At 44.7% G+C, this 17,768-nt stretch overlaps 1 protein-coding gene across 1 annotated transcript in view; it reads right to left on the reverse strand.

Moving 5' to 3' along the window:
* The window catches only part of PACC1 (proton activated chloride channel 1), a 50,121-nt gene extending 33,906 nt beyond the window's left edge, over positions 1 to 16,215 (reverse strand). Inside the window, exons 1-3 of the mRNA XM_068232938.1 lie at positions 16,062 to 16,215; positions 1,695 to 1,809; positions 969 to 1,172 (exon numbers count right to left, since the gene is read on the reverse strand). Of these exons, the coding sequence (XP_068089039.1) occupies positions 969 to 1,172; positions 1,695 to 1,809; positions 16,062 to 16,097 (355 nt within the window). The 5' untranslated portion in view covers positions 16,098 to 16,215. The remainder of the gene's footprint in view (positions 1 to 968; positions 1,173 to 1,694; positions 1,810 to 16,061) is intronic.
* Positions 16,216 to 17,768: the final 1,553 nt, after the last annotated feature.

Here is a 17,768-nt window from a genome sequence, read left to right on the forward strand (position 1 = left end):
CCCCTTTTACATGAGAAATCTATTCCTTTTCACAAACAGACCATCAGGGGGCGCTGTATGACTGATATTGTGGTGAAACCCCTCCCACAAGAAGATCTGTATGTACTTCTGGCAGTTTGTACTTCTGTATGTACTTCTGGCAGTTTCCTGTCTGTGAACCTTGTTGCATTGTGGGCAATAGCTGTTTACAGCTGTTTCCAACTGCCAAAACAGCAAGCAGCAGCTACATCACTTGCCAGCAGTAAAAATGTCACCATGTAATAAATGTCAGAATATAAATCAGGGATTTAAAATATTTTACAATGAGCAAACACTGACTAAATCATTTATACATAATTATTGTAAAAATGAAGCATTTTTTATTACATTATTTTCACTGGAGTTCCTATGATTGAAGACTAGTGCACCAGGATTACTATTTGTAGCTTTTTACAGCCCCCCATAGTTCCTGGGGGTACGGGGCGTCCTCTGAACCCCCTTGATTTTCCCGCTGGCGGCCATGTTACACCCATCACTCCAGTCTTGATCGTGCTTCTGGCAATGGGAGCTTTCTGCCCATGTGCGGTTCTCACGGGAGCGCATGAGCACTCGCCGCGACTTTCATTCAGGTCGCAGTTGTAACATGGCTGCCATCGGGAGAACCGAGGGGCTCAGAGGAACCCCACAAACTATGGGGGGCTGGAAGAAGCCCCATGTAAGTAAAAGCAGCCAATTTTAGTTAAGTTCAAGATCCCATTAAGTAGATATGCGAAAACGTACCGAACAGGTCCGTTTTCTGCACAAGTGGGAACCAAGCATTATTTTTAGCCAATCATTCAGCACTTGTAATTCTTCCTCTAAAGGGACCTCCAAAAGGTAGAAGAGAGAACTACAAGTGCTGAATGACTGGGTTGTTGTTATTCTCTCTTCCACCTCCCGTCATCCTAAGAAAGAACTCTACCCACGTATCATAGAAGCTCTCCACTCACCAGGAGCCTCATACACATCCACCTCCTTGTACGAGACGGACATGACCGGATGCTTCAGCTTCTCCCGGAAGTCCGTTATCGTCTGGTAGACCAGAAACACGGCCACGCCCATCAGCAGCAGATAGATGAGGATAAGCAGCACCGAGAAGAAGTTCTTCAGACAGGTCCGGCTGAAACGCACCGGGGGGCTGCTCCTATCTGACTCTGGAAGAAAATTCAGGAAAGTTGCCCATTAACGCTGTGATTTTTAGTGAACGATCTTATTTTCGATAAGATCAAATTGAAGGAAAAGATCTTATTTCATTGATCCACAGCATTAAAGAATACAACTTGTGATTGTACCTAAACCAGTTAAAATCGCATCTCATGCTGATTGACCATTTCCTTAAAGGAAATATCCTGGCAGATTAAAAATAAATTTACTTGCCTGGGGCTTCCTCCAGCCCTTTGCAGCCGCCATATCTCTTGCAGCAGCTCAGCTCTAAGCCGCTGGCTGTGGTAACCGGCAGTGCAGAGGCAGACCTCGCAAAGATCGTCCTCTACTGAGCCTGCGCGAGCGCCTTTGTCAATCACTTGCACGTGGTGTGTAATGTACTGTGCAGGTGGGAGATGTGTTGGTTGCAAGGAGTTGGGTGTCTTTTTTTTTTTTTTATCTGCCCGGCCGTGCGCGGGGGGGGGGGGGGGGGGGGGAGAGGGGGTAGGCTAAGCTTTGTAACGCATGCTCACCTGGTGCTGTAGAGGAGGTGAGGTCATCCTGCAGCTCCTCCTCTTCCTCTTCCATGTCATTCACATCATCCAGGATCTCCACATCATCTTGAGGTAGCTCCGCCTCTTCATTCAGCTGCAAAGGAAAACTTGATATGATTACTGTCAATAAAAGATTCCCTCACCACATCTGTTTCCATGCCCAGGGGAAATGTACATAGACACAGGGTACCCTGAACAGATGTCCCGTTTTACCTGGGACACGTCCCAGGTTCAGGGCCCCCTGTCCCAGGCTGCAATGTGTCCCAGGTTATGTCCCGTTTTTGGCTCCTGGGTGTCCCAGCCATGGGACTCTGTGGCCGCATGAGGAAATGTTTGCCTCATTTGCGGAGTCGGAGTTTTCTGCTGCATTTCATGTGTCAGAGGTAAAGGTAGTTGCATTTCATTTGTCGGAGGAAACGGTTGCTGCAATTATTATTTGATGAGACTGAATTTGAAACTTTGGGGTTATTGTTGCAGCATTTGGCATTTTGGGGGCTCATGATTATTAAATGGTATGCTAATAATGTAGCATCAGCAGTTTCTCCAGATTTCGCAGACAATCTAATCCCACCATAGTCATAGTCTATGTCCTACGATATTATTATGCATTTATGTAGCACTGACATCTAAGGCAGCAGTTTACAGAGAATGTAGTCATGTCCTTGGCAGAGCTCACAATCTAATCCCGGCCATAGTCAAAGTCTTATGTCCCGCCATATTTATGTAGCACTTGCATCTTCTGCAGCACTTGACAGAGTACATAGTCATGTCATGGACTGACATCCATGATGCAAATCTCCCATTTCACATCATTGTGGGAAGTTGGAACACTTCGCACGCCGCACTAGCACCCCCTCCATCACAGGTTGAGCCAAGAAAAATCTGGTCACTGTAACACAGGGAGAACATACAAACTCAGTGCAGATAGTGCCCCACCATGCTGCCCAGCCCAATGCACCCATCCCAGGGCAGGACAGCAGAGAGAGATGGACATGAGTCTACAGAGTAATGCAGAGAGCCCGAAAAAAGGCCCATTCACGCTAGAGCGTTTTGCCGAAATTTCGGCAAAACGCTCAAACGCTAGCGCTTTTTAAAAGCGCTAGTGTAATGAAACCCTAATCAACGCAAATCGCTCAAAACGTGAACCGCGTCGCCTGCATTATTTTCAGGCGATTTCCCAGCGATCGCGTTTCAATGCTATAGAAGCGCTAAACGCGATCGCGGCAAAATCACTGCAGTGTTCAGTGATTTTTCCGCGTGAAATTGCGAAAGAAAAATCACTCCTGCAAAACGCCGGCAAAAATCGCCAGCGTTTTGCGTTTCTAAGTGTGAATGGGGCCTTATGCTACGTACACACTTGCGATAACGATCGTTCGCTAGGAACGATAATTGAAAGACGAACGATACGGCAACGATAGGAATGCAACGATGGGATGCAGCGATCATCATACACATTTTAACGATCGTTCTCGCAGAAAAGAACGATCAGAAGGAAATGTTGCGTACATATTTATATAAAATAAAAAAAAACCACTGACATGGAGTTACAATAGATACAAATATATGATTGTTAACTTGAAAACAAAGTTTAATTGAAATGAGCAATGTAACAATCTTTACCTCCGCACTACAAAGGAAGTACTGAAGCTGGGCAGAATTCAACGCAGGCACATTGGCCCTTGTAACGATCGTTCTCGGCCGATGTCTGTACACACTATAGTTTTGTAACGATTGTCGGTAGATACGATCTGTCAGGTTGGATATTTCCATCTTCCCGATGTCGTTCGTGTTAATGATCGTTTGGTAAAGTATTTTCCCCGATTGTCGGCCGAACGATCGTTAATTAGCTGTTTCAAACTACCATAGTCGCCAGTGTGTACGCAGCATAATGCTTGTTCCAGCAGAGTGACTAGGGATAATCAATCAGATGCAAATGATTCAGAGTTGATGCAGAATTATGCAAATATTTTACACAGCTTTAAAATGGACCAACATAGTGAAGCAGAGGTTTGATTGGTCCATTTTCAAGCTGCATAGATTTACATAAAATATTTGCATAAACCTCCCTGGCATTTAATTTCCCTGCAATTTTACAAGTGTACAATTTCTTTATATTGTGTTTCTTTATATTGTAAGCATTTTTGCGGAACTCTTGCAAGTTGTCCGCAAGCATGTGTACAATATTTTAAAAAAATAAATAAAAAATCAGTTCTTTGTTTTTTAATTTTTCATATTTTTTTTTTATGTTTGCTACTATGGGCCGTAGCTTTTTTTTTTTTTTTTACACTCAGAATTTTATATATTGGATCCAATACAGATGTTTGTATCGGATCCAATACAAGAAGGCGCACGCAGCGTCATCAGAGTGACACGTCGGGGGACGTGATCGCCGAGGGAGAGGAAGCAGAGGAGGAGATCGCCATGAAGAAAAACGGGAATATGCTTTCAGGGAAGAATAACTGGATGGGCCTGACTCATCCTTACCGATTCTACCTATTTTTTTAGGACGAGTCAGGATGGTTTATACCGCTAGGGAGGTTATTCAGCATCCACTTTGTATCTTACAGACCGTCCCAACTCAGAACTAACTCTAAACTACTGAAAACAAATACGGTAACCAGCATGACAGGTCGGTAGTTTTAGATTGACACAAAGATGGCAGCATTCATATTCTCTCATCTTGTTTTTTCTTTAACAGCTGGGAAGAAGCCAGGAACTTCCTGTGTTATCTGATGGACTTCCTGTGTTATCTGACACATGCAGCTTCCTCCACAACATCCTTATCAGTCCTGCAACAGAGGAGGATGGGAGAGGGATATCACCCCAAATATGAAGAGAAATGCACTCCAAAGCCACCAGCTCAATGCCCAGCTGAGGCGGCCAATAACGACCGCCTCTGCCGATTACCTGGTGTGTGTACTGCAGCCTCTAACCGCCACCCATACAGCAGTTCTCCCCTCTCACCACTTCTGCACCGCCACTCCGTCAAACCTACACCCCCCACATTGCAATAGAACACGTCGTTAGTCTACAGGCTGTCTGTACAGGCTCAGCCCAGGGATGTCACCAGAGGGATCGAGTTCCAATCCCCATAGGGCGACCTCCATCTATCGTATGTATGGGCCTTCACGCACAGCTAGAGAGGGGAGGGGAAGGGACTCTCAGACCGAATTTATGTAACCTTTAAAAAAAAAAGTTACATACTTCTGTCCAGTGCGACTACTGTCAGCGTAGCATACGCTCTTAAACAGGAACTGTCATGAAAATCTTAAAATGTAAAACACATACAGATAAGAAGTACGTTTCTTCCTGAGTAAAATGAGCTATAAATTACTTTTGTCTTATGTTGCTGTCACTTACAGTAAGTAGTAGAAATCTGATTCTCAGCATGGCCTTTATTCTTTACAAAGACATTCCCTGAAAAGGATTTATACAAAGATGCTGGCCAGCCTGCCTGCTCACCGTACACTTTTTTAGCAGTTGGACGGAGCAACTGCCATTCATTAAGTGCATTTTTGAAAATAAAGAAATCCCTGTGACCCCCCCCCCACGAGGCGATTAGCTAGTCCAAAACCTGTCGGTTCTGTCAGATTTCTACTACTTACTATAAGTGACACCAACATTTTACTCTGGAAGAAACATACTTCTTAATTGTATATTTTTACATATATTTTAAAATTTTCGCAACAGTGGTTCTTTAAGCTACGCACGCTCCTTTCAAGTGCCACGCAATGTGATGTAGGGAGACCACGATACGTTACTAGCGTGGCTGCTACTACATTAATTAACATAGTAGCGGCGGTGCTAGTAAAGTATTACGGCCGCACTACATCACATCGCACGGCACTCCGAGCAGTAAATAAAATCAAAATCTAAACTTACTTGGGGCTTTCTCCAGCCCACCTTAGGTCGGGAGGTCCCTCGGCTTCCTTCTGGCTCTTCTCGCAGGTCCTGCTCAGAAATGGCTCCCGGCGACACTGGGCCCAAGTGTCAGGCTCCTTCTTCGCAAAGTAAACGTTAGTTGTCATCACGCCGGCCACCTCGCATCATCACAGTGGCCGGCGTGACAGTACTGCGCATGTGTGGTTTAATCGTGCATGCGCCGTACTGTCACGCCGGCCGCCGTGATGACGACTGACGTCATCTTTGCGGAAGAAGGAGCCCCGACACTCGGGCCCAGTGTCGCCGGGAGCCATTTCTGAGCAGGGCCTGCGAGAAGAGCCAGAAGGATGCCGAGGGACCTCCCGACCTACGGTGGACTGGAGAAAGCCCCAGGTAAGTTCAAATTTTGATTTTATTTACTGCTCGGAGTCCCTTTAAGCAATATTGTTACCATAAAAATCAAATTTCAACAGCAACTGGTCTGAGTGTATTGAGTGATAAAGATGCTAATCCTGCATTCAAAACTTGCAAAACTTTTTCTGCTGTTATGGTTTGTAGTTATCACAAACCTTAGGAGCACTGGCCCTAGTGCCAAACAGTGCCAAAGAGTTGAATGCTGGAACTTCTTTTTATCTATAATATATTCCTCCTCTTCCATTTATTTCCCTGCCTAGCTGCTTATCAGAAACACCCTCTGATTACTAGTGTTTACAAGCAAGGCTGAGGTGACTCAGTGATTGGATGTATAAATAATTAAGAAAAAAAAAAAAAAAGACAGTGCAGTTCTTAGTATACACCTCAGTGGGAGTGTCTGAAGACTCTGGGAGGAGGGCAGCTAATGAATACACACTGAGCAAGAGAAGGGAGGGGGGGGGGGGGAACAAGAGTCAGGGAGGATATGATGTCAGCATTAGCTTGGCAAGATGGCCACTGCCTAGAATAGGATTTTCTGCTTTTCCTTTATAAAAATTCACAGGAATCATTACGTGGATAGCACAATACATCTGTTATGTAAGTAGAAGTAGTATTTATCTACTTATATATGTGTTTTTTATTTCTAGGTTAGCATGGGTGTCGCTTGTTCTTTAAGAACGCTGACAGTAGCGTGCGCTCCCTGGTTTAACCTGCGCTGCTTGAGCGTGTTATCTTTCATGAATCAAGCCTCTAGTATGAAAGTAACCTAAAAGTCCTTATTTGAACCTAAGAGAAAGAGAAAAACCATTAACCCCAGAAAGGTAAACACAAACCGAGGTGTGATAAATGACAGATTAACAGTGTGGCGGTGGTGAGAAATAGCAGTGCGCCAGGAGATCACATGATCTGAGGTCAGCAGAAAGTGAAAGGCAGAGAGATAAATCGTGTAATTATTAGTCATTCTGTGCACTTATACAAACACATCCAGGTACATAAGCCGGACTTCCAAGGGAGAAGGACACAGAGTGCAGTCTTTAAAGTGTAATCCACCCAAGTAGAAAAAGCTACACCGTAGACTCTCATTATAGTAAACTCTGTCACAGTAAACTTAAAGAGAAACTCCGACCAAGAATTGAACTTTATCACAATCTGTAGCTGATACCCCCTTTTACATGAGAAATCTATTCCTTTTCACAAACAGACCATCAGGGGGCGCTGTATGGCTGATATTGTGGTGACGCCCCTCCCACAAGAAACTCTGAGGACCGTGGTACTCCTGGCAGTTTCCTGCCTGTGAACCTTGTTGCACTGTGGGAAATAGCTGTTTACAGCGGTTTCCAACTGCCAAAAAAAGCATGCAGCAGCTACTTCACCTGTCAACAGTTAAAATGTCACCATGTAATAAATGTCAGAATGTAAATCAGGGATTTACATTTTTTTTTACAATGGGCAAACACTGACTAAATTATTTATACATAATTATTGTAAAAATGAAGCACTTTTTTATTACATTATTTTCACTGGAGTTTCTCTTTAAGGCAGCCATATACTGGTTGATGGAATCTGATCACAGAGGGCTCTATTGGCTGCCCATTACTGAACGCAGATTTTGAATCGATTTCAGCTTGAAATCGATTCACAACCTGTGAAACTGCCGCCAGCTCGCCAACCCACCACGTCACTACCTGTCTGCCAGCGCGAGTCCCTAGTCCCTGCTGGCCTGTCTCCTCTTCACTTCCTGTCCTGTCCTGTGACGAGCGCAAGTACAAACTGTAGAGGACGCTCTACTGTTTGAACTTCGGCTTGTCACAGGACAGGAAGTGAAGAGGAAACAGGCCAGCCGGAGAAAGTGTCATCACGGATCGGGGACTCGCGCCGGCGGACGGGTAATGTATTGCTGCTGCTATGGTCGGTTGTCGCCGAATCAATCGCTGCTCCCGACACGCCCGCGGTCGAGCAAAATTTTCCGCCAGGACAGATCGAATGAAAAAAAAATCGGTCAACATTTTCGTTATCGATTTCACAGCAGATTCAATCACAGTGATCGAATCTGCTGTATATCGACGGGAAATCAACGTAGTGTATGGGTAGCTTTAGTCCCCAGGTCCTGCTCATGCGCCTGTATGTATATACAACGTATGACGAATTTAGGTCAAAACCGCAAGGGCCATGCAAGTCTATGGAGTGCGCTGGAGGTATCCAAATTGCTGCATTCCCGAAACAAAGTCTGCACCACGATGCCCCATGATCCGTGCCACAAATATAAACCGGTCCTGTATAAGCCTTTTTGTAACTTAGCCTTATTAAAAATCATCTTTCCATTTCAATTCATAGCCAGCTAGGAATTTACAAAAAAGAGGCAGTGCATGGTCCGGCGGAGGAGAGTACCGCGACGCTAGAAAGCGCTGTCCACGCTGTACGTGTGAATGTAGCATAAACTGCACTTCTTTGCAACTATGACAACAATACTCAGAATGAGAGACCATCAACAAGGTGCAAATTTTCTCTAAGTTGATTTTGTTGCAATTTGTGTGCTGGACCAATCATAAGCTGCCACTGCATTTCATTGGTTTAATTGGTCCAATTTCAACCTGCATGCAAACCGCAACCAAACTTGCATCAACTTGGAAACATTTATTTAAAAATGCACCGCAACAACATATACTATAGTAGAATGTAATACATTACTGCTGTATATTTGTATGTAACAGCACCCGCCTACTGATGTTTAGGTTTTTCCACGAGTCATGCAGCATTCTGCTTTTTTTTCCCGCATGACTCGTGCAATCGCAATAACAATGTATTCCGCCACGCCCAAAAAAATTGCAGAACAAACATGAAAAATTGCAGGAGCAAAATGTGATCGAAAATTAACTATGATGGAACTAAATCTTTTTCACAATGCACTGCTATGGAGAAGAAAAAAAATGCATACCAACTGATTAAGTGTAAACGGGGCCTTAAAGGGATACTGTAGGGGGGGGGGGGGGGGGGGTCGGGGGAAAATGAGTTGAACTTACCCAGGGCTTCTAATGGTCTCCCGCAGACATCCTGTGCCTGCGCAGCCACTCGCCAATGCTCCGGCCCCGCCTCCAGTTCACTTCTAGAATTTCTGACTTTAACCACTTCACCACTGAGGGGTTTTACCCCTTGAACACCAGAGCAATTTTCACCTTTCTGCGCTCCTTCCATTAATTCATCTATAACTTTATTATTACTTATCCCAATGAAATGAACTATATCTTGTTTTTTTCGCCACCAATTAGGCTTTCTTTAGGTGGGACATTATGCCAAGAATTATTTTATTCTAAATGTGTTTTAATGGGAAAATAGGAAAAAATGTGGGAAAAAATTACTACTTTTCAGTTTTCGGCCATTATAGTTTTTAAATAAAGCATGCTACTGTAATTAAAACCCATGAAATGTATTTAACCATTTGTTCCGGTTATAAAACCATTTAAATTATGTCCCTATCACAATGTTTGGCGACAATATTTTATTTGGAAATAAAGGTGCATTTTTTTCAGTTTTGCATCCATCCCTAATTACAAGCCCGCAGTTTATAAAGTAACAGTGTTATACCCTCTTGACATAAATATTTAAAAAGTTCAGTCCCTAAGGTAACTATTTATGTTTTGTTTTTTTATTGTATTTTTTTTTTTTAAGTACAAAAAAAAAATAAAAAAATTGGGGAGTGTGGGAGGTAATGAGTTAATTTATTGTGTAAATGTAATGTTTGTTTATGTAAAATGCTTTTAGGGTGTAGTTTACTATTTGGCCACAAGATGGCCACAGTGTGTTTGTTTACATGCGACCTGTAAGCGTCCTTCCGGACGCTTACAGGAAGCAGTAGGAGGCTGGGAGAATCACTATGATCGCGCTGTTTCTAATAGAAGCAGCGCGATCATTGCGGGGGCTTAGATCAACGAACAGGAATGGATTTTCCCGTTCATTGATCTCCGTGCAAGCAGGCGGCGGCGTGCACGAGCGGCGGGTGCGCGCGCACGAGTGGCGGGAGCGCGGACAGCGGCGGTAGCGCGGAAGGTACGGATTTCTCCGTCCCTGGTTTTTTAGGGGGGAAAAAAGGGACGGAGAAATTCGTACCGCGGGGGTTTAAGTGGTTAAAGTCAGAAAACCACTGCGCCTGCACGCTCATGTCCTCGCTCCCGCTGATGTCACCAGGAGTGTACTGGGCAGGCACAGACCATACTGGGCCTGTGCAGTATGCTCCTGGTGACATCAGCGGGAGCAAGGACACGGCAACGCAGGCGCAATGGTTTTCTGACTTTAAAGTCAGAAATTCCAGAAGTGAACCGGAGGCGGGGCCGGAGCATTGGGGAGTGGCTGTGCCAACACAAGATGTCTGCGGGGGACCATTAGAAGCCCCGGGTAAGTTCACCTCATTTTCCCCCGACCCCCCTACAGTATTCCTTTAAGGTGGCCACACAAACCATACAAATTTTTAAAGGGGAACTTCGGCCTAAACAAACATACTGTCATCAAGTTACATTAGTTATGTTAATTAGAATAGATAGGTAATATAATCTCTTACCCACCCTGTTTTAAAAGAACAGGCAAATGTTTGTGATTCATGGGGGATGCCATCTTTGTCATGGGGGCAGCCATCTTTTTGGTTGAAAGGAGGTGACAAGGAGCAGGGGACACAGTTCCAACTATCCTGTGTCCTGATTACCCCTCCCAGCTGCACACACTAGGCTTCAAATGTCAAATTCAAAATGTAAAAAAAAAAAAAAAAAAATTGCACCAAAACAGCAGAAAGAGAACAACAAAATCAGAAATCCCATCATGCTTTGCACAGCATCAGGGGAAAAAAGCCCGGGCAGTTTTCTTCTGTGCAGCTAAAAATGAGGTTTGTATAAGAGAAACAAAGTTCTGATGCTGTTAAACTGTTAAAGAAACACAAAGCCTTTTCAGTGCTGCTGAGTCGATTTTTAGTCCGGATGTTCACTTTAAATATCTGTTCGATTCAAGAATAGCAATCAAATTTTCTAACAGATTGTAACAATTCAAAATCTGACCAATGTACCACACACCTATGTTCAATTTTTCCCCAATCATGAATAAAATAATTGAAAAAACTCAGAAAAAAAATTGGATTGGAAAATTGATTGGAACTGTACATCAAGTAATTGACAATCAATCACACACCAAAAAATTCTTGATAAAGTTAAGGCAGCCATACATCAGCCAACCGACCATCCAATTCGATTATTATAATCAAATTGGATGAAAACTGGTGCTACCAAGTGCATGCCCGACCAACAAAGTGACCAATTTCGGGACAGAAATTGGCCGCATGGTCGACTGCGCATGCTGGAAGAGGTCGGGCCGAAGTTGGTTGGTCAGGTGCGCGGCGATACGGCGGTCAATTTGCGAACGGGCGACGAGACGACGAAACGCTAGGCGCCGCTAGCATGTATGCGGATGTTACCCGGCGAGATGGACGGACACCGTGCGGAAGCTGCTACAGGACAGGTAATGTATAAATGCACACACTACATACATTTATACATTTTTGGGGGCTGACGCGGCGGGCTCAGCCGATTCCCTGATGATTTCATGCTGAAATCGGAAGGGAATCGGCCTATAGTGTATGGGCAGATTCGACCAAGAGACAAATTTATCTCTAATCAGAATTAGAGATAAATTTGTCTCTTGCTCAAATCTGCCCATAATCTTCTAATGTATGGCCACCTTTAGTCTGAAATGTATCGATCGAAAACAAAGAAATAATTGGATCTTTTAATTGTATGGTGTGTGGCCACCTTAAGAACCCCCCATGACGAGATGCACTAGTCCAAAACCTGTCGGTTCTGTCAGATTTGAACTGCTTACTTTTTAAGCAGTAGTGGTCCTTTAAGGCAGAGGTCACACTTGATCAAAGCTGCAGCATTTTGCCACAGACAAAAAAAAACCGCACGCAGAATCGCATATATGTGGTTCCTCATACTGTTAATAGACACATCTAGGGGGAAAAAAAGTTTAAGTCACCTGGGGCTAATTCCGCTAATTCTCCCCTCCGGAAGATCGCGACCCAGACCTTCGGTGCACCGCGTGCCTCTCGTAATAGAGTCTCAGAGAGAACTGAACTGCACAATCGCAGAGTGCAATAGGAGTGCGATCACGGTGCCCGACCCTGCCACAGGTCACTATCTTCCAGAAGGGAGAGTGGAGGCCTGGCTCAGAGCGGAATTGCGCCATGGGGCCTAACAGATGTCTAGCGGCTGGAAGAAGTCCAAGGTAAGTGAAACTATTTTTTCCCCCCAGATAAGTCCTTTAAAAAAAAATTTAAAAGAATACAGCCTGCACAACTTTCCCACACAATGCATGTGGTTTTCAGTAGAAATCAATGGCTACTGTAAATAAAAAAAGAAAAAAAAGCTTGTTAAAATGCTCTGCAAATTGCCCAATCGTGCAGCAAAAGGCTTGCCGGGAATCGTCTGTGATTCCCGCAGATACAAGTGTGATCCCTCCAACCTTTAGGCCTGGAACCCACTGCAAAACGCTATCGCTAATCGCAAGCATTTTGTATGAGCAGTTTGTCAGCGGTTTCATGAGTGTTTTAGGAAGCGATTTTACAAAGTGTATCAATTTGCCAACGATTGTGTAGCGATTAGCATTTTAAAGTCCGATTGGTCCTTTCAATTAATTTTAATTTTGTTACAGTGTGTTGTAAGGTTAAAACGCTAGCGAAATCGCTCCGTGCAGGTTTTAATGAGCGATTAAGCCAGAGTTGATATACTTTACATTGAAGTGCTAACGCTCCCAAAATGCTGCATGTCCTGCATTTGCGATTTGAGGAATCGCAAACGCTCCAGTGGAAGTTGCCCCATCCATTAACATTAGCTGAGCGTTTTGAATCGCTCCAGAAATGCTCACAAAACCGCTCTTGTGGGTTCCAGCCCTTAGGGCTTGTTCACACCGAGGGCTTTTTCACTATTTTTAAATATAAAATCGCTTGTGCAATGATTGCAGTGTTCTCCCCAGGCTCTTTTAGCCGGGTGCTCCACGCGGCTAGATTTGGTGACCACCCGACTCATCGGCTCACCTCCTCCTATGCTGTAAGCAGAGTTGCCCTGCATTTTCCAGGGCTGTGGAGTCGGTCCAAAAATCCACCGACTCCTCAGTTTAGGATTCCACCGACTCCGACTCCTCGACTCCGACTCCTCTAATTTGCATATTACAATTTTGTTGATTAAAAGCATGTAACATGAAATTCGTCTCTTAACTGCCAACGCTTAGGAATTTTACAAGACAACTGAAGTGAGAAGGATATGTAGACTACTATATTTATTCCCTTTAGACTAAAACTAGTCCTTGGTAAGAGTACTTGTAAAAGGTACAAACCGGAACAAAGAACATCTATCAGGCCCTAGGCAATGTAAGTGTGGGTACATGTAAGAATGATGTGCAGGTACTCTGCAGGGGAATGAGGAGATTCTTCCTCTATTACACATTCTTCATGCACAATCTGAACCAGGTTTATGGGTGATAGACAACACCTCTGTGTTCAATGTGCACAGCATTCTCAGTGGATTCCCTGCAGCTCTGTGGGGAGTGCATATGTAGAGTATAGTACTACTGTGTAACAAAGTAAACCTGAGACAGATGAAATTAAAGTTTTATACATACCTGGGGCTTCCTCCAGCCGCCTTCAGGATAATCAGTCCCTCGTTGTCCTCCTCCACCACCTGGATCTTCTGCTATGAGTCCAGGTACTTGAGCCAGTCTGGCGTAGTGCGCATGAACACACTCCACCGCTAGGAGCATACTACACCTGTGCAGCACTATTGCGCAGGTGCAGAATGTTCCTGGCTGTGGGAGCAGCATGCGGCCGGACAGCGCTGACTGGCTGAATTACCAGGACTCATAGCAGAAGATCCGGGTGGTGGAGGACAGCGAGGGACTGATTAGCCTGAAGGGGGCTGGAGGAAGCCCCAGGTATGTATAAAACTTTACTTTTCATCCGTCTCAGTTACCCTTTAATTTGTAGTCACCAAACCAAATTTTAACAACATATCAAATTATTTGATTTCATCAGCAAAGAGAGTGCGTACATTTGCATAAATCAGCATCAATGCAGAATTCTTTCCATCTCATTGACCATCTCTATTAGTAACACAGCTACACATCAGGCTTTATTCTTACAGCATAGATGTTATTTAGTATATATAAGAGATTCCTGTGTACACATCATATATACAGTCACAATCAGATATGTATATCTGACCTTAAAAATACGGGGACTGCTTTATTGAAGCAGCACAAGTAGCTAATTTTGATTGGTTTATTTCATTTTTGTGGACTAAGCACAGCTATTACTGTATATATACATTATTTTTAATGACTATTATCTGAGAAATAGAACATTTTATCATATTTTCTATTTTAATTACAGTTACAAATTCATTAGGAGTCGGAGTCGGAGTCGGTGCATTTTTTCCCGACTCCGACTCCAGGCACCCAAAATTGCCCGACTCCACGACTCCGACTCCACAGCCCTGGCATTTTCATCTCGCCCCGCCCAGCTACCTTTTTACGCCACCCGGCTACTATTTCATGCCACCCGGCTGGAAAAAAATTCTGGGGAGAACACTGGATTCCTTATGGGACAGTGCATATCAACGTGTTGCGTTCGCTTTCCGCTGACCAAAGCGCCGCCTGTACCATTTTTGGGGCAATTTTGCTTCAATGGAAGGTATAGGAAAAGTGCAAAACGCTCAAAAATCGCTGTATGCGGCAATTGCGCTTTTAAGAATAGATACATTGTATTTATTTTTTTCCGGGTCAAAGAGTTCACTTCCTGACTTGCGTCAAGAAGTGGAAAAACAAATTGCTCTGCAAAAGCACCAGGACGGGGGAAAGAATGCGCACAAAATCGACAATCACTGGCGTCAGGGATTTCGATTTTAGATGTGAACAAAGACTTATGAGATCTACTCTGCTGTATATATTACACACGCTGCTGTACACACAAATAGCACAGAAAAAGCCATTGTTCCTTATTTTCCACACCTGCATCAATCTGCTGACAGCAAATTGTGACTCTTCTGTCTACAGTTGGCACTAAACTATTGCAGAATTTAGGCGCACTAAGACCACAGAGAAAGCAACTTGAAATTAGGCTCACCATCAATTCCTACAAATATAGAGTCAAACTGAATCCGTTCTACTTGTCTCATCAAAAGACAAAACAAACACACAAAAAAAAAAAAAAAAAACAACTAAAATTCACTTTAGCATAAACGAGCAGAGGAGGTGACAGTGTGACAGATGGGAGTTTTCCCTCTATGGAATTTATCCCAGGAAGTCGGCAGCTGCGTTCTGCTACGGAACACATGATAATGACCCTCCCTAGTCCTCCAGAATATTCGGAACTTCCCAAACTTTTCAATATTCATCCATACCATTACCAGGGGCGTAGCAATAGGGTGTGGAGAGGTTGCGACCGCATCGGGGCCTTTGGGCCAGAGGGGCCCTGAGTGGCCCTCCCTCAACTGCAGTGTTAGCTCTCTATTGGTCCTGTGCTGGTAATAATCACTTCTATGGATACTTAGAATAGTGGTAATCATTAACAAACTGTTCCCCATCCCCTTCTTACACCTCTGACACTGTAGTTGGCAGGTTTTTGGTGCGTCGTATAAATTATTATGTATAGAGTGCTTAGGGGACCCCATTGTAAACCTTGCATCGGGACCCACATCTCCTTAGCTACGCCACTGATCCATAGATAAGTCTATACCTTCCTATTAAAACTGGTGTCACTTTGTTCTTGTTTGGAAAACTTTCTCAGTTATTTGGCACATCACTGAAATAGAAAATATACAAATCTGTCCTCTGGACCTCAGAAGAATAATGTAGCAGGCAGGATGATCTGTGACACTGGCATATATCAGATGTGGGTGAATGATACCCTGTCCCTGCCTCCCCCTCTGTGCTGTGTGATCAGTGAGGACCTGTTGCTGGGGAGGCAGTGAAGTTGCACAGGGATCATGTGATGCAGAGGATAATGATGATGCTGCTGGTTACCTCCTGGTAGGATCTGGAGAGCTCCTTCCTTATCATGGCACCGGGCAGGCTGGGCAGAGCGTCCAGGGCGGAGTGCTGCAGGATGTGGCTGGCAGGGGGTCTGCAAGATCAGAATGCCCTCCCGGCGGCGGTGGCGGCTGCTGCTGCCCTGGAGCTCAGCGATGCGCGCGCAGCTGCCGTACTGGCTGCCGGGAAATGGAGTTCAGAAACTTTTCTGTAACTTCTAGCAGGCATGCGGCTATGCTATAGGGAGAGCTGGTTGAGTGCAAGGCATGCTGGGGCTTGTAGTTACACATCTGGGCTGAGGGGATTATTAGGGGATGTGCAGCTATACACTGCAAGCATTGTGCGTACATCTAACTTTAACAGTTTTTTTAGAGACCAAAACAGCCTGACCCCCCCCCCCCCCTCTTAAAGGGCACCCCTCTGATCAGCTAAATATGATTCTTCTACACCATACATATGTATAATCTATTGTAATAAAGTATGGAAACAGGTAATAAGTGCATAAATCCATATTTTGCGACGGAATCGGAAGTGCCGGGAGAAGGGGGGGAACGCACAAAAATTGAAAATCGCTGCTGTCAACGATTTCGATTTTAGATGTGAACAAAAGCCTAAAAGGAGGAGCTATGGCCCCATGGAAAGGGTAACAGTGCCCTACACACACATCATCATTACTGGGCTTTGTATGGCTGTTAGAGATGTTGCAAACCTCCGATTTTCGGTTTGCGAACCGGGTTCGCGAACTTCCGCAGAAGGTTCGGTTCGCGGAAAAATTCGCGAACCGCAATAGACTTCAATGGGGAGGCGAACTTTGAAAAATAGAAAAAAATTATGCTGGCCACAAAAGTGATGGAAAAGATGTTTCAAGGGGTCTAACACCTGGAGGGGGGCATGGCCTCTGCTTCTATCATGGAGTCGTCTCCTCCTACTCCTCTCTGACTCCTCCTCTGAACTGTCCCCCTGGTCATCTCCTCTACCGGGAACATATGTGGTAACTGTATAATCGTCATCATAATCCTCCTGGCCAGTTGCGCTTTCCTCAGACACCTCCTCAAGTGCACCAACTTCAGGTGGTCCACCATCATCCCCATCCACACACGTTACGTCCATACTATCGACACCTAACTCAGACGTATGAGGTGGTGTACCTGCGCCTTCTTGTTGTTGTTGCAGTAGTGGCTGGGAATCAGTGATTTCACCACCACCACCACCAAATAACTCCTGCGAAGTGTCAAATGCAGCGGATGTGGTGCTTGTTGTAGCGCTGGTGGCTGCGGGAGATGAGGTGTTCTGTGTTAAATACTCAATCACCTCCTCACGATTTTGGGAAGTGATGGCACGTGCCTTCTTCTGAGCACTGTATTTTGGGGCAGGTCCGCATGAAATCACAGCAACACCACCTCGCACAGCCACAGACCTGCCGTTGCCTGGTGGCCTTCCTCTGGGTCTGCCTCTACCTCTTCCTCTACCTGGTTTGTCCATTTTGTCCATCTCGGGGGTATGCTAGCTATATGCAGTGAGGTGGGTTCTCACTCAACACAACAGGTAGTTAGATGCAGTGAGGTGGCCAGGTGGGTTCACACTCAACACAACAGGTAATTAGATGCAGTGAGCTGGGTTCACTCAACACAAGGCTAGGTATATGCAGTGATGAGGTGGGTTAAGTAAACACAACAGGTACTGGGTAGTTAGATGCAGTGA

Source organism: Hyperolius riggenbachi, chromosome 4 (assembly GCF_040937935.1).
Source record: "Hyperolius riggenbachi isolate aHypRig1 chromosome 4, aHypRig1.pri, whole genome shotgun sequence".
NCBI classification, from domain to species: domain Eukaryota; kingdom Metazoa; phylum Chordata; class Amphibia; order Anura; family Hyperoliidae; genus Hyperolius; species Hyperolius riggenbachi.